The 22,084-nt window shown below is 42.2% G+C and overlaps 1 protein-coding gene across 1 annotated transcript in view; it reads left to right on the forward strand.

Moving 5' to 3' along the window:
* Positions 1-22,084, forward strand: part of PALM2 (paralemmin 2) — a 211,315-nt gene that overhangs the window by 118,398 nt on the left and 70,833 nt on the right. The window contains exon 3 of the mRNA XM_006886924.1: positions 4,990-5,120. Within this exon, the coding sequence (XP_006886986.1) occupies positions 4,990-5,120 (131 nt within the window). The remainder of the gene's footprint in view (positions 1-4,989; positions 5,121-22,084) is intronic.

Consider the following 22,084-nt stretch of genomic DNA (forward strand, 5'->3'; position numbering starts at 1 on the left):
TGTGGAATGTGCCTGCCAGGGCCACGGAGATGGTCAGGTCTCTATGGCTGCCTTTCCAGAAGGGCCACACACCGACGCTGTGATTCTTAGGTAGTATGTCTCCAGTTCTCCTTAAGAAGGTTTCTTGTTGTGTTATTTTCCCTTCTTTGGCTTGAATCAGATTAATACCATAATTTTAGCTCAGGAAACCCCTGAAAATGTGGCCCCACTTACCTCACACAGGTTAGTAAGGTGACAAGAAATATGAAAGTCCTCAATTCATCCACTCAGGTTCTTTCTAGAATGAGGCTAGGGTCTGCATGCAAAGATAAGTAAAATAAAGTCCAGGCCCTGGAGGAGCTAGTAGTCTAGACAAAGGGAGGGGAGGTGGACAGATGAAAAAAGAAGTAATTCTAGAGTGTTGTGAAGTGTGCTATAGAGAATGTCTTTGTTATGAGAAACAGGCTAGCAAGGAGCTACTGATCAGTAAAGAAGCTTTCTAGAGGATGGAGGAAGGTTGCTCAGCTCTCATTCCACCTATCCGTCCTCAGATGAAAGGAGGAGAAGCCGAGGAAACAGAAGAAAAACAAAACAATGATAATAAACATTTCAGTGGTATCAAGTAGATGCCAGGTACCTCTAGTATATGAACTCAGTTAAGCCGCTGATGACCTGAGTGAGATAGGCATCCAGTGGTATCCATTGTACAAAAGAGTTTAGGGAGGCTCCAGGAGATTAAGGAGCCAGTCAGAGGTCACAGAGATAATGAATGGAAGGCATAGAAACAACACTCATTCAGGCCGGCTCCACAGGCCACCTTCTTAAGGCTTGTTCAATTCCACTGCTGGCAGTGTGCCAGCTTGAAGGCTTGGAACATTCTGCTGGCTTGAGAGTAAAGCTATAGTTGGGTGGGGTTTTCCCCTTCTTCTGTAGCCCACTTAGGAAGAACAGCCAGATCCTATCCATTCCCATTTTTTTGATGAAAAGGAATTTTTATAATCCAATATAAAGAATTGTAGGGAGCGCTTCATTACCTAATTTTATTTTATAAAATATATATTGTATGCTTAAAAACCCCTCATATTTTACATTTGCTTTGAGCGTGGTAAGGATGTATAGAGAACATATTTACATGTCTGTGTCACAGACCTATGATGTATAATATGAACATGTTGGGATCCAGAGGGTAGTGGGGTTCAGGTCTACACACACTTTAGCAGTGTAGTTGGTGATTGCTTTTATATGAATACGCTCATGTCTTTGAAATCATAAGTCAAGTACTATAAATAAGCATCTCTGCTCTTTAATAATGATCAAACATAGCTGTACAAGCAATTATATACCATTAAAAATGAAAAATAATGCCAAAGAAAACTATTGCTACATGAATATCACATTGATGACACATTGTTAACAAAGGCTCCTTCCTGGTAATGAAGGAATTCATTATTAGAGCTTGTGTCTGTGTATTCACCAGGGTATCTGCAGTGCTGGCTAGCTTCTGGTCTCATTAGGGTAGGGAATCATATACATTACCATATTCTTATTATAACTGTTGTTTATATGTGCCATAGTGTCACCTGTGACTCATAGCAACCCTATGGACTGTATCTCTGAACCATACTCTATCCTGAGCCAATTTCACTGTCCCCGACACACCTACCTCCATTATCCTGGTTACTGAGTCAATCCATCTCACCCAGGATATTCCTTTCCTGTGCTGCTGAAAATTTTGAATAACTTGTTTTGTAACTCATTGCCATTGAGTTGGAACCAAATCATAAATGACTCTGCTGGATTTCTGAAGCTGTAGATTACGCAAGAGGAGATTGCATATCTTTTGCCCTCAGAGTTCAAATCTGATGGATATAAACCACCAGAGAGGCATGACCCTTGGGTTAGTGCACCTCCCTATGGACTATGCCATCAGAGCTCTTTTGCTGGCTTTGTAGGTTCAAGTTAAAAATGTACTATGGTACATGTCGTTGCTATTATGTACTATAGAGTCGGAACTGACTCATAGCTGACCCTCAAGTGGGTTTTCAGAGGCAGTTAACTGCATGGGAGGAGATTGCCCATCTTTCTCCTGTGAGGCAACTGGTAGACTTAAACTGTGTGCCTTTGGGATTGCAGTGCAGCTTGGACAAGCTTTCCAACTATAGTGCACATAGATAGGATCAACTCAGCACCGCTTAATAACACAATAGAATTGGTGCATCCTTCATTCATAAGAGCTAAAGAACTCTTCAGTGTGAAGTGTTTTGCCTACAACCAGGAGAAGAGAAAATAGATGAATGGGATTTTCTAAGAATCAAATCCCTATGCATATCCAAAAACTTCTCCAACAGGGTAAAAAGAGAAGCCACAGACTGGGGGGAAAAGTATTTGGTAATGACATATCAGATAAGGGACTTATATCCAGAATTTATAAAATACTTGAGCACCACAACAAGATAAAGGTAAATCATCCAATACAAAAATGAGCACAGGATATGAATAGACCCTTCACCAAAGAAGACATTCAGATGGCCAACAAGCACATGAAGAAATGTTCAAAATCCCTAGCTCTAAGAGAGATGCAAATTAAAACCACTATGAGATAGTCATCTCACCCCAGTCAGAATAGCAAAATTTAACAGAACAGCAAGCCACAAATGCTGGCGAGGTTGTGGAGAAACTGGAACCCTGATTCACTGTTGGTGGGAGTGTAAAATGGTGTAACCACTGTGGAAGGCGGTGTAATGCTTTCTCAAAAAGTTGCAAATAAAGATACCATTTGACCCAGCAATTCCACTACTAGGAATATACCCCAAAGAGACCATAACTGACATCCAAGCAGATATATGCACACCCATGTTTATTGCAGCTTTGTTCATAATAACAAGGAGCTGGAAACAACCTAAGTGCCCATCAATGAATGGATAGAGAAGCTGTCGTATAGTCACACAATGGAATATTATGCTGCATTGAAAAACAAGGAACTCATGCAATGTTATTCAAAATGGGTGACTCTGGAGGACATTATGCTGAGTGAAGTATCTCAGTCACAAAAGGACAAATGCTGCATGGTGCCATTGTTGTAAAACAGGACTGACCTTGGGGTCGGGAGGAGACTGAGAAAGATGGGTTCAATAATGTATACTGCATTGAAACAGATGAGGGAGAAAACTATTTAAAGGGGATATGTAGTTAGGTATTTTTGTTATGACAGGAGTCCAGAGTGAAGACTGCATAGTGGAGTGGACCTGGGGGAGGGTTTGTAAAAACAATAAAAGAATTTTTCTTTTACTTGGAGAAAAGTGCAACAATGAATGAATGGAAATCCAAAGTCTCTGTAACTTTTCATTGAAATTAATAATAGATTTTAAAAAAAGAAGAAGAAGAAGAAGCGTTTTGGTCCCCGATATTAGAGGTAGATTTGAATCTTGTCCTATCCTGTACCATCCTCACCATCTCTGATATGCTTGGACCCACAGTGAACTCGCTGTGTTGATCCATCTGATTGAGAGTTTTCCTGTTTCTCCGACCCTCTATCTTTCCAAGAATGATGACTTTTCCAAGTGATTGACCCCTCCTGACAACATGCCAAAAGTAGGTGAGAGAAAGTCTCACCATCCTTGCTTCTAAGGAGCACCCTGGTTAAACTTCCTCCAGGACAGATTTGTTCTTTTGGCACTTTGTGGATATTCAGCACTCCTTTCTTCAGTCACCCACGGGAAGAATTGCTGAGGTCCACAGCTCTTGGCCAGCTGTGTGCTTCCTCACAGAGCCCTTTTACCAAGAATGGCCATTGGCCTGTCCGTAGGCTTCAGTTTCAACAAACATCCAGTAGCTACTGTCTGCCATCTAGAGGCCATGTATAGTGGAAACCCAAATAAAAACCTCCTCTTTGACACCTCCCAAGTGCCATGCACGCGCACACACACACGCACCTGCAAGTACCCACATCCTCCTTCCCGCAGTGGCTTTGCTCTTAGGGAGTTTCTACGATCCTTCCTCTTGCACTGTTTTTCTCTCCCTTCACAAAGCAGTAGTCATGCTGCTTCATCTTCTCCAGTGACTTGAAACCCAGAAATTATTTGTTCTTTCAAAATAGACTGGTACACTGGCACATGTGTGTAATTTTGAAAGGACTTGGAAATCACTACTGAAGACAGTTGGAAACCATAAAAAGTCTTTAAGAGGAGGCATGACATAGTTTAATATTTTTAAATGCTTTAATATGAACTTTAATACTATGTGATCTTCAATTTTATAAATGAACTATAGTTTTACATGAGGGGATCCTTATTTTTTTAGAGAAATAGACTGAACTACTTATGGGCAAAATAGCACAGTTTTTACTGTTTACTTTAAAATAATACAGTGGGAAAGTTTAGATGGAAAATGTGGCAAAATATTAATAATTGTTAAACTTGAGGTCCTATGGACATTAATTTTGCAGTTCCCTTTTTTCTGTATATTCTAATTATTTTTTTAAATACAGTTTTTCTTTTATACTGATTTACTTACAAAGTCTATTTGCATTGTTTTTCACCCTGGATCTTTCCTATTTCCTTTACCCACTCCTCCTTCTACCCATCAAATTGTGCGACCTTATGAGTGCCCTCTGCCCACCCTCACCTCTCTGCTCCTACTCATATATTCTAATTTTGTAATAATTAAAAATGTCATTCATTGCCATGGAGTTGGGACTGACTCATACCTGAGCTCCCATTGACTTTCTGAGGCTGTAAACTGTGTGGACAGTGATTAATCATATTTTTCCCTTGGAGCTACTGATAGATTCAAACTTCCAAGAGAAGTGTGAGCTTTGAATCAGCAGCACTTAGATATATCCTACTGGGGTTTGGGCTGGAGGGAAATATGGAACCAAGACAGGAAAGAAAGTATGGTAGTCAATACCCAGGGAAGCGTCTGTGAAGGGTGGGGCTGAAACAGTGCACTGCTTTGTGGAGAGAGGCAGGTGAGGATTGACAAACTTTATCTTGTCTGTTCTCTTTCTCACAGTCCAAATTGCTTCGGGAAAAATGGTTGCTGCAAGGTATGCCTGCAGGAACTGCCGAAGAGGAGGAGGCCAGGAGGCGGCAATCTGAGGAGGATGAGATCAAAGTCAAGCAGCTTGAAGACAACATTCAGAGGTAGGTGGGGCCCCTGTTGTAGTGTGACATTTGAGTAACCTCTTCTGTCCTCTCCTTTCTCACTGTTTCCTCACAGCACCTTTCCCCTGTACTTTAAATAGCATATAGAACAGAATTGAAACTTTTTTTTAGACAACCCAGAGTCATGCCAATCATTGCATTGGTCTGTGATCCAGCCTCCTTCCATTGCCATGAGCAAACGGGTGTGTAAGCAGCTTGCTCCTTCAGTCACTGCCTCTTTCTGAGTTCTTACATCGGCTTTTGTCTTCTGTAGGCTGTTAGCTATTGTTGCTCCTATAGTAGATGTTCTCTTTAATTTTAGGCATCTGGTCTATACTGAGGTGGGAAAACTGTACTCAAGGGACTTGGGATTGAAATGAAGAACCTAGAAGTACTGGTATGAGAGCCGAAGAAGAGAAGCTATTCTTGTGGAATGCTGTGCTCCAGACATTAACTGCTTGACTAACTGCCCATGGACTTTTTGTTTCCCTTCTAATTCTCAGCCAGGTTCTGAACAGTTGAGTGTGGGAGATATGGCCTCTGTGTGGCTAGTAGCTGACCATACTCAGAGAATTTCCTCTCGGGAACTCTAGTCATCATGAGTTCTAGCCCACCCAGCCAGAGTGGAACCAGAGGAGAGATGCCCCTTCGCACCAGTCTCTTCCTCCACTCTCCCCACCAAGTCCTGCCTGGAACTCATCTTTGGAGCTCCAGCTCTTTCTCTTATGGTTACGAGCTCTTTTAAGATAGAAAGGGAAATGGCTAATGGTCATCTCTTCCCAAGAGTGAATAAGAACTCTGAAGGAAACTAGGGAACTTCCAGTAGAAATGCCAACGAGAAAAGGAGTGAATCCCAAAGATGTACTTCACTTCACATCCTTCCTTTAAAAAAAAAAATCAAACTGTCTCTTCAAGTCTATTCTGACTCATCAGGACCCTTCATCAGGTTTCCAGGACTGTAAACCTTAAGGAAATGGTGGGTTTGAACTGATGGGGAAGCATAGACTTTTGGTTAGCAACAAAACATGCTACAGGCAACACCACTCAAGCACCTATCCTTGTTTTACTTTCGTCCTAATGGCCTTTTCAGGGCAACTTGGTGAAACTTTACTTAGGGAAGAAACTGGCCAGTAAAAAGTGTGTGTGTGTGTGTGTGTACATGCACACGTGCATTTGCATAGGTATAAATATCTAAGCACACATGTGTAATGCACATATGTGAGAGTGTGTATCCATAAACATACAGACACAACCAGCACATTTTTAAAACACAATGGGTAAAGACTGCACTATTATCAGTCACTTATACATGTAAATACATGTATGTGAGACACAGAAAGGAGAAAACTACCTGCAAACACTGGAGTCACACATGTGAGAACAGGTACTTCCAGGGTCCCAGAAAGGAAGAAAAGGACTTCCTGTTCTAAGCCTAGAAGACAGAGGGTGAGGCGTCAGGATGGAGTCCTGAATCCCAAGCCTCAGAGGTTTCTTCTCATAAGTGGCTCCACTGGCTGTGTGTTAGGTTGGAGATGGAGCCAAGGATTTCTGGAGACGTTGAAACAATTTCTGGAGTTGTTGAAACAATCAATGGGAGAGGAGAAGGCAGTTTTGGAACATGATTTTATAGACAATATGTGTTTCGGGCTCAAAATGGCAATGCCTGACTGCTCTCAACTGTGGTGATGGTTGAGACTATTCCTTTCTTATGACAGATGTTTCTGGAGACCACTGACTTGCAGAGGAGACCTAGGGCATTCACCTCTAACCCCACTTGGCAGAATCCTTGAAACCAAGTGGACTGAGCAGTCTGTTCATGCAGGAACTGCAGTTTACATTCAATGTAGGACAGTGTTGAACTACTGAGGCTTTCCAGGCAGGAGTGAAGGAACAAGTGTGGCAATTCCAGGGCCCCGTTGGGGTGGGCTTGATGTAGATGGAGACAGTGTCCCTACTGTTGCAGATAGCTCAACTGAAAAATGATTTTTATAAAAACTGAATGTATCTTCTCACTGAGCCTAATATGTGTGTTCACTTCACCCAATAGCTGCTACAAACAGAAGGCAGCAAAGATGTGGAAAAGAGAAGGAAATTAGTTAAATGATCTTTCTTAAATGGCATTAGAAAAGAGTTTTCCAGTCAAATTGTCAGCCTTATCTTGACTCAAATACAAATATGTTGTTATTGTCACCTGAGAAATGGTAATTCATGTGTGAGATAAGACATTACCTAGGCCTCCTTATCTGTAGAAGGTTCTACTGTTCTCCAGTGCATGCCTGAAATCATGGATACTGTCAAAAACCAGACATACTTTTGGATCATATCAAAGCACAATACATGCTTTTTTCCACTGCTTATACAGTAGGTACCCAAGGTGCCCTGGTGGATAGCTTTGAGCTGTCTGCTCAGGCATGATGTATGTGACTCAGCTCCTTACGAAGTGTGTTTTCCAGCCCCATGCCCCATGGTGGAGGAGGAAGTCTGCTCCAGCATGGAGTGGGAAGATGTGAGATTACATAACACTGTTCAGAATGGTGCAGAATTTAAATATTTTTGGAGTGTGGTTGGCTGAAGAGAACTAAAATCATGCAGAGTGAAACCACGGGTAAGGGGGTCTATTGCAAATCCAGAGCTCTGATGGCCTCGTGGTACGGAGCTGTGCCACTGCCCTGAAGGCAGGTTCCAATCTACCAGCTCTGCAGAAGAAAGATGGGCAGTCTCCTCTCATGCAGTTTACAGCCTCTGAAAACTCTGAGGGGTCAGCTATGAATCAGTTCTGACTGGACAAGACATAACAAAACCAGCTGTAAACCTAACAGAAGAGTCTTGAATTGAGACCCAGTTTTGGCTACAGAGCCTGTCGCTGAGGTGCTGGGTTATAGTTTAGTTGTACATACTCAGAAAAAGAAGGAACATCTTTTTTCTATCTTGTGAGAGAGTAGACTAAAGAACTTCCTAAATGTATACAAGGATTCTTTTTGAGGCCTTTTAAAGGACAGTTACTTATGCCAGAAGAAAGCGTCCTAATAGCCTAAAATGGTAGGAGAATACAAACCTGGGTTTCAGGGCACATTTCTTTCTGCCCTGGGCATGGCTTTGCTGGGCTTTGACCATTTTGCTTAAGGACAGGATGTGTTCCTTGGATCTGCCTTCTGTGGGAACAGAGCTGCTGAAAGCATACTTTTTCCCCCATGGCCTCCCAAGGGACTGAGTCTCTACTTACTTTAAAGTCAGTTTCTGTTTCTCTTCATCATACTCTCGTCTTCTTTCCCAGGATGTTTAGCATCTTTAAGCATCAGTCCCATGGGGAGGAAAACACCACTTCCCTCCTCCTCTAAATTGTACTCAGCCAAACAAACGCATTTCCTATAGTCTAGAATGTCACTTAAATAGCTCGAAAGACGTCTTCTAAACATAGGCATCCTACAGTGTTGCATAGTGGATGAGGACTAGCTGGGATGACTCTGCTAATTTTAGCTGAGCTTGGATTGAGTGGCTCTAAGCTATAGATTGGGTTGAGTTTCCTCTTAATCTTCCTGGATTAAGGACCTAGCCAAGAGATTTTCTTTTTTAGAGAAATGATGGATATACAAACTGGCTAAGCAGAAATGAGGTCTAGGCTTAGAACTGTCCAAAGACCTTTGCCCCAAATAAATTCCATTGCAAAATCAGAAGGAAGAAACACACTGAACTACTGGTGGAAGGAGCTCCAGAGTTAAGTAGCAAAGGACACAGATACAGGGAGGAGTGAAGAATGGGGGCTAGTAAGTCACCCATCCAGAAACATGATTGTCGAATTGAAAACTGCAAGGATGTACTGACCAATGTGAGGGAAATTAAAGAAGGGCAAATTAATAAAATAATGAGGAATAAAAAAAAAAACAAGCAAAAACTCAAGAATTCTGAGGGAGAGGAAAAAAAAATACAAGAGAAAATGTGAGTGACTTGGGCATCAGACTTGGATCCCCATATGATAGGAATTGGATCATTGTATAGAAATTCCAGAAAGTACCAGAAATGCTGAAGAAAACTATCTTCATTTGGAGCAAAACTCTAATCGGTAGCCTTTTAGGTTTGTTCCCATTGATACAAGCACAGGGGAGCCGTGGCGGCTTAGTGATAAGGAGTTGCACTGCAAGCCGAAAAGCAGGCAGTTTGAATCCACCAGTTGCTTGGTGGGAGAAAGATGACGGTCTCCTCCAGTGTGATTTACAGCCTCTGAAAACTCGCTACAGGGTCAGCTAGGAGTTGTTCTGACTCAACAACACATAACAACAACAGTGTAATGCAGCAGCAGTGAGTGTAGTATTGTAAGGATAACACAGGACCCGGCAGTGTTACGTGCTGCTGTCTGTAGGGTAACTATTAGTCAAAGCTGATTATTTGACATCTCTGGTGGCCTAGTGATAAGCAACTGCACTGCAATACCAAAGGCATGTGGTTTGAATCCACCAGCTGTTCTGTGGAAGAAGATTGGACAGTCTCCTCCCGTGCAATTGACTGCCTCTGAGAACTCACAAGAGGGTTAGCTGTAAGTCGGTTCTGACTTGATGGTACTCAACAACAATAAGAAGTATAAGCTATACTCTAGCAACAATTAGATTCTTCTAGAGAGATTTTAACTATAAATATATTAATATAGTAGTATAATAAATACTTCAAAATATGAAATATGTTAGTACAATAGAATCCTGGAGATATTTTAGTTCTGCTGCTTAATTACTACAAACAGGTTAAAGAAACTGGGGGGAAGACTAGCAAATTGTGATCAAAGAACAGAGAGAATTCCTACAAGGAAAGACTGAGGAAAAGCTGGGTCATTTAATTTAGAAAAGGAAAAGAGAATGGCATCCTAACTTGGACCTTCAGGAACATGCAGAATATAGGCCAAGTCTTCGTTCTTTATGCCTGGACAATTCTACAAGTGATCAATGGACTTCCAATAATGCTTGAGAAATCATATTTAGGCATGTTTATTTCTGTAGATATCTTTAAGAAGAAAGAATATCCGCACCTTTCTAATTCTGATCCAAGGATTCTTCACAATACTGTAGCCTTACAGGCTTTCAGAGCTTCTGAAATGTCTTCTTCCAAGCTTTACTTGTCAGTTAGTGGTGAATTAAGCTAAGAACTCTTTTCTTCCAAAATATTTTCATATGTGTCATCTAGATTTTGAGAAAAACCGGAAGATAGGGAATAAAAGAAAGAAAGAAGGAACAGGAGTGGGGAGGAGGATGTAAAATTGTTACTACCATATTAAATCTAGGCATTAGAGTCGTCTGGGAAGAAGAAAGGAAGAGAAAGGAGGGAAAAGAATGTAAAAATGTCACTAGAGTATTAAACTCTAGACACCAGGGAAGCATTTTAGAAATAAGAATTCCCAGACCTCATTCCAGGAAATTTGGATTCAGTGACCCAAATGAGATGCCCTGGAGTCTTTGTGTTTTTAAGGATGTGCCGTGTATCAAGAACTTTGGTGGTTTAGTAGGTAGGGAACCCAAAGGTTGGCAGTTCAGATTCACCAGCTCCTCAGGAGAAGGATGGGCACTCTCCTCCAACGATCTTTACCGCCTCTGAAAACCTGATGGAGGGTCAGCTCTGACTTGTTTCTGGCACTAAGGTGCATAACTCCTACCACCATATCATTCCATTGTTCAGTCAAGTTCGAGAACTATGATGTAGATGGAGAAAGGGTAGACCATAAATGGAATCCTATTTTAATATCTGAAAACTTTCAAAGGGAAGTGAGAAGGAAATAATGCTTATGAGAAAGCTGATTTTACTCAACTAGCTAAAGAACAACAACTTTTACCTTTGATTTTTAATTTCTTCTAAGGTTGAGTACTTGAGATCTGCTTGTGGAGTATCTCTGGCATAGAATTAAGTCCTCTCCTTCATGACCTTACAGTGGATCCAAGATCTTAACTATACATAGGTACAGTTGTAGTTGGCCAAACTAGGAATGACACAGGTGAGGAAATCTTAGTACCAATGACTTAGTACCCCAACAACTAGAAAATTCTATCATTTTCCAAAGATTTCAGGCTGAAATGAGGGTGGTGTGGTCTTGAAATGACTGTGTCAAAACATCTGGAAAAGGAGAGGAAAACCTGGTTATTATAATGGGTAAGTAGATTGTCATGCTTTTGGACAGCTCTTCCCTGGGTAATGTCAGTTTGGTCATCTGTTCATTATATTCTTGGCTCACCAGAAGCCAGAGACAAAATAGGCCCAGTAACACTGGATGTCAAAAGCAAAATCTGTACGTATTTCTTTTTTGGACTTCAGAATGTCACATCTTTTTTTGTGCTTTCGTTCCCTTTGGAGTACTATATTGAGAAAGCCCAAGAGACTTGTTTCTGGCATAAGTCCATTGTCAACCGTTGTGTGTGCTGTTCCTGTATGGGATTTGCTCCCTGAGGACCATACCTGGACCTCACACTGATGCCCTTGGCAGACGAGGCACTTTGATCTGTAGTTAGCCCTGTTGAATTCACACTGTTTCAGTCAACAAGACTTGCTATATGCCTGGTAATTTTACCATTTGAAATTTTCTTTCTAAGCTCTTCAGATTTTTATTCATGTTTCTTAAATATATGTTCTTATTTTCTTTAGTGAAAAATACAGAGGGAATTTGTCCTGCCTCCTCCCTTTGAGGCAAATTTGCCTCCTCCGCCCCAACAAAGATGAGGAAACCTCAGAGAGTATTGAATGGAAGAACAAACTTGCAGAACTAGTGTAAATTCCAGTTCTGCATGAACTCGATCTAGTGTCAGTTTCCCCATTTCTTCAATGAGTCCTCTTAGGGGCTTCCAGCTTTGGTATTCTGAGCTGTTCTAATTTGGAGGGTTGGCTTTAGAGTCCCTTTGTCAACGAATGTATCTGTGTAGAGAAGTGTCACTGTTCTGGAAAGAAGTTATTTTGGTGGTGGTTGAGAACTGGGGAAAGAGGGTAAATTAGCAGGAACTAAAAGATCCATGTATGAGCAACTGATCCCTCTGAGAAGCGACTAATTCATTTTATGTTAGTTCTGCAATTTGCCATTTCAAATATTCATTGAAGAAAATATTGATGTCCTAGTGGCTAACACAGATGGATCTCTGTCATTTACTTTTTTTTTTTAAAAGATAATTTAAGATGCAAGTGGACTAGTCCGTTTCTGTTTCTGACTTGAGCGGCTTTAACAGCTTCTGTCATCTGGTAAATACTTAATTCACTTAATTTTCCACATTCTTAAGAGACTCAAAGTAGAAGACTGACGATTACAGGCATAAGCATGTGTGTTGTGTTATAAGATTCTAGCAATCACGAAAATGACAGACACTCACTAATAACTGTTCTAGGAAAAGCAGCCACAGAAATGTTCATTGAAACCACAAAGGGTGCTACTTGGGATTCCTTGTGCTCTTCATCTGTGCTGTTTTTAACTCTGTGATACACTCTGTTCTCTCATGGAGGTAGACAAGATCTCCACATTGGCACCCACTTCTATGCATTTCCTGTTTTGCTGGCTCCCAGCCCCACACAGCAAAATCCATCAATTCATTAATAGCTGGTTTCCTTTTTATTTTTCCAAAAATAAACTTAATACCATTGGAATATCACCTAATATTTGTTGGGCACTTAGTCTGTTATGAGCACTGGCCTAGTTCTTTTTGCCCTTCATTCATTCATTCATTTATTTTCTCCTTTAATCCTAATAGCACACGCAGGAGGTAGTGGTGATGATAATGCCCATAATACCCTTGGAAATACTGAGCCTTACGAGTTGGAGTAACTTACCCAAAATGAGCCAATTGATAAGTGACTGAGCAAGGATTTGAACTTGGCTCTGTATAATCCAAAGCACAGTCTCCAAACGCTGATCAAAGTTGTTGTTACTTAATGCTAAAACACTGGGGGAGCTGTGATGTTCAGTGGAATTTGTGCGGAGGTTGACCTCATGGGGTAGATGTGTTCCTATCACATCAGCTGCATCACTGTCTCTTCCAGAGGTAACGGAGCATATGCACAATGGCTCAGGAGGTGCTGGGCATCAACCCCTTGTGAGGGCTCATTGTGACTGGAAGGCTGATCCACTAAAGTTCTTTCAGGAAATAGAGTTTCTGTTTTAGGCTTGGATACATTCGCTTTCCAAAACCCTTTGCTCCAAATGGCACTTTCTTAAAAATGCAGCCTAAGTCCCTGCTGGAAACAGTGGTGGTAATAACAAGGGCTCCCAGAATAGCATCTTGAGTAGATATCTGGTTCAACCAACTTCGCTTTGAACCAACGTCATTCTGCATTTATGAGCCATTTATGAGACCTTGAACAAGCCATGTGACCTCCCTGGACTTGAGGATGACGGTAAGCTCTGTGTGGCGTTGTAATGGGCACAGACAGTGCACATTTGTGACTTTCCAATTACAGGACTGCACTCAGTTTATAAAAGTAGAGCTATTGTCCCCTCCATCAGTTCAGGCCAGGGTTTCTCAATAGCAATTTAAATGGCATTCCAGGTAGATGGCTCTTATTGTGGTGATGTGTCCTGTGCACTGTAAGGCGTTTAACAGCCTTTCTGGCTGGAGGTCCCAGCAGCGCTATTCATTCCTCCAGTTGCTGATCTTTTGGTTGTTGTTGTTATGTGCCACTGAGTTGCATGCGACTCATAGCGACCCTGTATACAACATCCCTAAACTCTGCTCTGTTCTGTGCCAATTGCACCGTCTCCGACACACCCATCCTGATTATCCCAGTCACTGAATCAGTCCACCTCATAGGGGGCCTTCCCCTTCTGCGCTGTCCCTCCACCCTCCCAAGCATGATGTCCTTCTCCAAGGACCTGTCCCTCCTTGCAATATGTCCAAAGTATGTTAGATGGAGACTTAGAATCCTTGCCTCTAAGGAGCAGTCCGGTTTGACCCTTTCCAGGATGAATCTTTTGGTTAGTAGTGCAGTTTGTTAGGAGCTGCACCACTGGAGAGAGAATGCCATTGCTGAGACCATATAAAAGCCAAATTTGAGGGAACGTTTGCACTTCACAGCCCTTGAAATCATTGCTAAAATAGAAGGAATTGTACAAAGTGAACTTTCATGGCAGCTGGTGTCAGTGTTCATGAATTATAATTGTCATGCCCCGAGTTTTCTGTCCACAGAAAGTTGTGAAAACAGTAATTTTCCAACTTAAAATCACCATGCAGAGACTCTGTCATGTGCTCACTTCTAATCCCTCTGCTTTCATAGTGGGACAGAAACAGCCAACCTCCTGTTGAGATTTTATTCTACAGTTTTCACCATTTGAGTACTCTGAAGCAGTGCCTTTCATGGCTTTTCTGGTGCTTCCCAGCCATAGCAGGTTGTCATCTTAACACTACAGGGATCTCACACTGGCAAGCGTGGTAGCTGCCTGGACCTGTGGGACAGAGGCAGCTCTAAGAGGTGAAGAGACATCCTTAGTCTAATGTGGAAGTATCATCACCAGTCTCAGAGCCATACTCATCTTCTGGATGCAGCTCCACTTAGTATCCCCTATTTTCATGACTTCGGCTATAGAAAAGATCCTAGGGAAAATGAATCTGTTTAATGTTTGCAAGACCTGTCTTTACGAGCCTTCACAGTGTCTGTTTCTGTGAGGTGCAGATCTCCAGCCCTGCCAGATGGCAAGTGGAAGGTGAGATGCACAAGCCCTCTCAGATCCTAGGATAGAGTTCCCTGACCAGCTCATGCAGGGCCACTAGAAGAAATGATCCTTTTCCTTCTCTGACATCAAAGATTTCCTTTGGAGCTCTTCCTCTGTGATATAAACCTTCACTTTCTCACTGCGTTTGAATCAGAAGGAAGTTATTGCTGATCCTCTGGTGGGTTTTCAGAGGCTGTAAATTGCATGGGAGGAGATTGTCCATCTTTTCTTTCAAAGCAGCTGGTAGACTGAACTAGTGCAACTCCTTACCTATTAAAGCCACCACAGCTCCATGTATAAACTTTCTTTAAACCTGGTATGAATCAGTATGATCCTTAGCAGTTGCAATTTCAGGCCAGGCTAAAGAAAACCACAGATAGATTAGGTTCAAGACAAAATTAATAGGGGAGTTTTGCCCAAGAAACAATACTTTTTCAAGTGTATGTTTGGTCATTATGTCCAGGACAGAAAATTGAGTAACAGAAGGTGTAGTGGGTTGAACTTATGTTTAGAGATGGCTGTTCCTTTAGCCTGGATTGGGATAAGATGGTAATTTTCATACCACCCAGCATGGCTACATTTAGACGCTTTATTTCAGGCCTCTAGACCAGGATTCTGTTACTTGCTTTGTCCTCCAAGAAGGATCTGTTGAAGTCTTAGCTACTTGTGCCTATGAGTTACTTTCTTTGGAAATAGGGCGTTTGGAGATATTATCAGTTCAAATAAGGCCTTAGGAGGGTAGAATGAGTCCTAATCTAATCTGAGTGCTGTCTTTATAAAAGAGACGAGGAAGAGTGCACACGTTCATGATATATTTCTAAGTCAGAGAATGCTGGGAGCCAGCAGCAGTGACCACACAGGTATGAACAGTTTTTCTCAGAATAAATCTGCAAGGCTGATACCCTGCTTTGGCCTTCCAGCCTCCAGAACTGTGAGGCAGTACATTTCTGTTGCTTGAAGGCACCCAGTTTGCGGCACTTTGCTGTGGAAGCCCTAGGAGGCTGAGGGACCTGAGTGTGAATGGTTAAAAACCACGAGTGGAGTGATGACACACCTGTGCTTCCTGAACCAGAAGCATCTTCTACCACAATGACCAGCCTTTCTTTTTCCTTTTTTTTTTTTACCAGCCTTTATTAGTGGATGAAACATATTTTGTCATCTTTGATGCAGAATCTCTTTTGGGGTGGTACCTCCTCCAGAGATCCTGGGGTCTTATTTTGTTCTTGCCAGAAAGACAAAGAAACAAGGTGAATGCTTTTTCTTTTTTTATATTAACTGGCTGAATCCTGCCAGTGCAGAGAGAGTAGTGATCTTAGACACATATTTGCCAGCAAGGATTGTGTCCTGGCCTGGAGGCCTAAAGAAACCACTGCTGGACTGCATGGCTTCTTTTTGAAAATTAAACAGATATGATCGAGCAGGACATTACTTTACCAGAGGCCACCACGTGGGAAGACCTCTGGCAGGGCCTCAGCCTTCTTTCTTCCCTTGGCCAGATGCCCTTGTGCAGGCACAATCTGCAGACATGGTAAGTGGTCCTGCTCATTTCTCCTTCTCCACCAGTCTCTTCCATGTGGCTCATGACTTCCCACTTCTCCCCTGTTCTTAAATACTCTCAGGCTAGGTGTCAGGGAGGGAGTTCTCCTGGCCTAGTCCATAGGAAGTTGCACTGTCAGCCCAAAGGCTGCACCTCTCTGACTGTTTGAATATAGCAACAGCTCCACAGGAGAAAGATGAGCAGTCTCCTCCTGTGCCATTTGTAGCCAGTGGATCAACGACCTACGAGTCAAACCAAGGACTATAAACTTCATCAGAGAGAAGCTTGGAAGAACTCTAGAAGTCCTAATCCGCAACATGAACTGTCTCCCAAGTATCCTGAAAAACCTACAACCAGGAGAGGATAAAATAGATGAATGGACCTTCTAAGAATAAAATCCCTATGCACATCCAAAAAGTTCTCCAACCGGTAAAAAGGGAAGCCACAGACTGGGGAAAATATTTGGCAATGACATGTCTGATAAGGGACTTATATCTAGGATTTATAGAATACTCTAGCACCTCAAGAAGAAAAAGGTAAACAGCCCAGTTGCAAAATGGGCACAGGATATGAACAGACACTTCACCAAAGAAGACATTCAGATGCTGAACAAACACATGGAGTAATGTTCAAAATCCCTACCTCTAAAAGAGATGCAAATCAAAACAACTATGAAATATCATCTCACCCCAATAACAATAGCAAAATTCGGCAGAGTGGCAAACAACCAATGCTGGAAAGGTTGTAGAGAAATTAGAACTCTTATTCACTGCTGGTGGGAGTGTAAAATAGTGCAACCACTATGGAAAGCAGTATGGCACTTTCTCAAAAAGTTGGAAATAGAAATACCATTTGACCCAGCAATTCCATTACTGGCAACATGCCCTAAAGAAATCAGAACTGCCACCCAAACAGATATATATACACACTCGTGTGTTGCTATGCTTGCTGTGTTGTTCACAATAGCAGAGAGAATGAAGCAACCCAAGTGCCCATCAACAAATGAATGCATAGATAAGCTGTGGTATATTCACATGATAGAACACTGTGCAGCACTGAAAACCAAGGAACTCATAAAATATACAAAATGGGTGCTCCTGGAGGATATTATGCTGAGTGAAAGATCTCCGTTACAAAAGGTCAAACAGCTTCTGGAGGAGCAGTTATGGGTTGGTTCTGCCTCAACAGCAATGCTGAGGACAAGGGGCCTAAGGAGTTAGAAATAACACTGACTAGAGACCACTGGGGAACAGAGAGAAGGAACAGTCAATAATAAAATTATAGGAGCATCCTCCTCATAGAATTCAATATACAATCTGTGGGAGCATATAAAGAAATATGAGGGATATGGAGCACTCATTTTGGGGAGTTCAGGTTAAAATTCTTAGAGAAAGGGATGTTTGAGGAGAACTTGGGTTTTGAATAATGAAGCAAAGACTTTTTCTATTTTTTAATTATATTACATTCTTCCTTACCAACTAAGATCAAGGGCATTCTCCACTGCCTTTTTGTGCCAAGGACAGTGCCTATAACTGGTAGGTTGTTCAAGAAATGCTTTTTAAATTCATCTGCATCAGCCATAGGTAGTCTATGTCACAAGGTTCCAGAGTCACCATTAACATCAGCTATAGTGAAGAAATGTGGTTAAAGGCATGAGCCTGAGTCAGCATTATGTTTGCTGAGTTCAAATTCAGGGCCTCCACTTGCTGGCTGTGTGACCTTGGCCTCTTCGGTTAGCCTATCCTTACCACTTCTGTGAAAGAAAAACAGTAATAACGAGGTGTACTTTATTGGTTAGTTGTGAGAATTCATTTCAAACACATCTAAACAGTCCTCAATGTACAGACCACTCCTTTTGACCCCTTACTGTTATATAAATGTGCCCACTTTGAAATAATTAATAACTAAGCACTACTTGCAATACATTCATTGCCCCAGTCAATTGCACTTGGCACATGCAATTTTTAAATCATTAAAACAGTCCACACATGGGTTATTTTTGCACTAAAATAAGTCTAAGTAAGAACTGTATGTACCTGTTCCAGTTTACCTGTATGTTCCACAAAGACATATTGATGTCTTTACACCTGTAGTAAAACAGGACTTGTTTGTAACTCGGGCCCTGCCTGTAATGTACTTAGAACCACCTTGCACCTGGAACCTAATAAGTTTTCTTTTTTAGTATAAAAATATAAGGGTGGTGGGACAGTAAATCATCTATAACCTAAAATGGTTTCATTTTTCCCAGACTCCCTCTCCACTTTAAAAAACAGCTGAGTGAGATTTCACAGTCCTAAGCTTACCACATTTTGGACCAAGAAGCAGTCATCAGAACAAAGAAGGAGACAGTGCATGGTTCAAAATTGGAAAAGATGTCCTCCAGGGATGTATTTTGTTTCCATATCTTTTCGATCTGAATGCAGAACAGATTATTCAGGAGGCTGGGCTGTATGAAGAGAACTGTGGCATCAGGATTGGAAGATTCATCAACAACCTACATTATGCAGATGACACAACCCTGCTTGCTGAAACTGAGGAGAACCTGAAGTGCTTTCTTCAGAAAGTCAAGGTCTGCAGCCTTCAATGTGGATTGAAGCTCAACATCAAGAAAACAAAGATTCTCACCACTAGGCCAACTCGCAGCATCATAATGGATGGTGAAGAGATTGAGATTGTTGACCGTTTCAGTTTGATTGGCTCCACAATCAACACTCAGGAAGATCAGCAGCCAGGAAATCAAGAGATGAATTGCACTGGGAAGATCAGATGTCAGACTTCTTCAGAGTACTGAAGAGCAATGATGTCAGGCTGGAGACTAAGGTGTACCTGATCCAGGCCATAGTCTTTGCAATTGTGTGCTATGCATTAGAGAGCTGGACAATGACTAGGGATGATAGAAAGAGAATTGATGCCTTTGAGCTGTGGTGCTGGAGAAGAGTGTTGAATATACCATGGACTGATAGGAGAACAAACAGGTTTGTCCTAGAGAGGGTGAAATTGGGCTGTTCCTTGGGTTCAAGGATTCTGAAGCTTCTTCTGACATAGGCAAGGAGGGGGACCAGTCCTTGGAGAGGGCCATCACATTTGGGAGGGTGGAGGGACAGCACAAGAGAAAAAGACTCTCAATGAGATGAATTGATTCAGTGATTGGGGTAATGGGGGAGGGTGTGTCAGAGACAGTGAGGTTGGCACAGGATAGAGCCGGGTTTAGGGCTCTTGTACATAGGGTCACTTTGAGTCATAAGCGACTTGATGGCACATAACAACAACAAGCAGCTTACCACATTTTGGAAAACAGTTGCCTTTAGGCATAGGTCCAGCAGCACATTGGAAGCATATCCTTTCCACTGTGGTCCCTTTCAGAGGTGGGAAAGGAGGCTGGGAGCCCTGGGATGAAAGGAGCAGCCGCTGCATTTCTCACACGGGTCAGGAGCGCTGAGGGCAGCCACCTCATCCTCTCCTTCCCTCCTCCTCTAGCAACACCTTGATTCTGTGACCCGCCCTCCCCCCCGCCCCCCAGGCCTTCCCCAGGAATTCCAGTGTTGCTCTGCCTGCCCAGAGCCTGCCAGCTAAAGTAGAGGATAAAAAAGAATGACTCCAAGGTAAAAAAAAAAAACCAGGACAGTATGACAGATTGAGCAGTTGTTGTTGATTGCCTTCGAGTAGAGCACGACTCATAGTGACCCTATGAACAAAAGGCCTGAAGACCCTCTACAAATATCGACATTCATCAAAGTTCATAGTTTCCGGAGGCAGGTTGTTCAGGAAGTGGATGCCACTCCTGCAGATTGAGCAGAGTCCACACCAATTCTGGGGCAGACAAGATGGAAGTAGCGAGAGGCTGGAGTTAGCCCAGCAGGAGCTTTGTTTTTAAAAAAAACAGCTTTGAGTTTCTGGTTGCTTGTAAAACAAAGCAAAAGAAGGAACCAACCAACAAATGATAATCCCGTCTGAAGAGCCCTTTGCTTAAGTCTTCAGAGGCCTTGCCACACTCGACAGCACTCGGGACTAGTCAAAGAACAGTCTGTGTGCTGACTCCCGATTCCCTGTGGGATAGGGAGAAGAAGGACAGATAAGGTGGCTAGAAGCTTTTCATGGCATTTCACATAGTGAAGGCTTTGGAAAACATACTCAACGGATTCATCTCACACAACAGAGATGTTTGGATGTTTTCATTTATGTCATGAGTTGCTTGTGACATGAGCTAAGGCCTAGTATTGATTGGCTGCAGACTGAAAATGCTGAGTCCTTGACCACTGAGAGTTTGAAAAGTGTTGCTGTGAACCAAATGGCATAGAATTGATGTTTTATGATCCCGTGTATGTGTGTGTGCCTGAATGAAAATTGCCTTTGCCATCTTTTTATATTATGTCTTTGTGTTGTTGCTGTTGTGTACTGTCAAGTTGGAACCATCAAGTCAGAACCAACTCATAGCTGACCCTCTAGCGGGTTTTCAGAGGCAGCAAATCACATGAAAGGTGATTGCCCATCCTTCTCTCACAGAGCAACTGGTGGATTCAAACCATCTACCTTTGGAATTGTAGGATAGCTTCTTACCACTAGGCCACCAGAGCTCCCTTCATAAATATTTAGGTCTAGAAAATAAATCTGGAGTGTCTTTAAGCTAAATCTGTCCCTGAGGTTCTCATACTAAAGAGAAAGAAACTGAAGCTGTGGCAGACCACAGGACTCTCAGAATCCTCCTCTATGAAACCCACATTGCCAATGCTCTTTCAGGCTACTCTTCCTGTCCTGTGGCTAATACAAAAGCAAATCTCACCCAGCTGGCAATTTGTGACCAAAAACCTCATAAATTCCCAGTTAGTACCGTCTGGGTGGTTTTATCTTCCTGTGAGCAGCTGTTTTCAGGACTGGGGCAGGGTGGCCGGGACTGGGATTGGTGGCACCTCTTGCCTGTCAGATGAAATAACCAGCCAAGCAGCGGGTTCTGTACTTCTGGGCAAAAAGTGGGAAATCTAAGACACTGAAGTTCTAATATTGGCCACACAAATAGCTTGTGATCTTGGGAAAATTAGCTAGTATTCCAGCTGAATGTGTAAATTGGGATAAGAATGAGATTTGCTGTTTGCAAGGAAATCTTACTAATTATTATGAGGCTATGAGAAGAGGCCCAGAGAGCTCACTTGATCTGGGTAAATAGAACTTGATTCTTCATCCATTACTACTTTTCATGATTAAAGAATCATCAGAGGACTAGAAGAGACCTCTGGTAGTTGGCCTTTTGCCCTCAAGTAGACCTATGTTGAAAGCATTTCTGAGAGATGCACCTATCTCTTGTTTTGAAAGAAAGAAGAAAAATTCTACTTTTAGGTGCTTTTTCTTAACTGGTACTGCTATGTGCCTTTACAATATTAACAGAACCAGAAAAGGAAGCATGGCTTCCTCTGGGCCCACTCTGCTTGTGGGGCGTCACGAGGGACCTCCCTTCATTTGAAGGGCACCGGTAGAGAGATGGGTTCTAAGTGTGGTCTGTGTCGAGGGACGCTCTAGTAAAGGGCATTAATATGCTCCTCAAATGTTCTCATTAGAGTTTTCCCACAGCCATCTTTGCCTTCACTTAGTCAGTAACCCCAAGTTCTTTTTGCTTCTCCTTAGAAGTGAATCTCAGACTAGATACAGAATGCCAGTAGCAGGGAAATGTGATTGGTTTAAATATTTACATAGACACTGAGGTTGACCTAGCATCTGGGAGATGAGATGGCAGAGGGTTAAGAATAAGGGATCTCAGAATTAAGCTTGCATAGAGAA

This window comes from Elephantulus edwardii, unplaced genomic scaffold (genome assembly GCF_000299155.1).
Source record: "Elephantulus edwardii isolate Elephantulus edwardi_28Jun2011 unplaced genomic scaffold, EleEdw1.0 scaffold00052, whole genome shotgun sequence".
NCBI classification, from domain to species: Eukaryota; Metazoa; Chordata; class Mammalia; order Macroscelidea; family Macroscelididae; genus Elephantulus; species Elephantulus edwardii.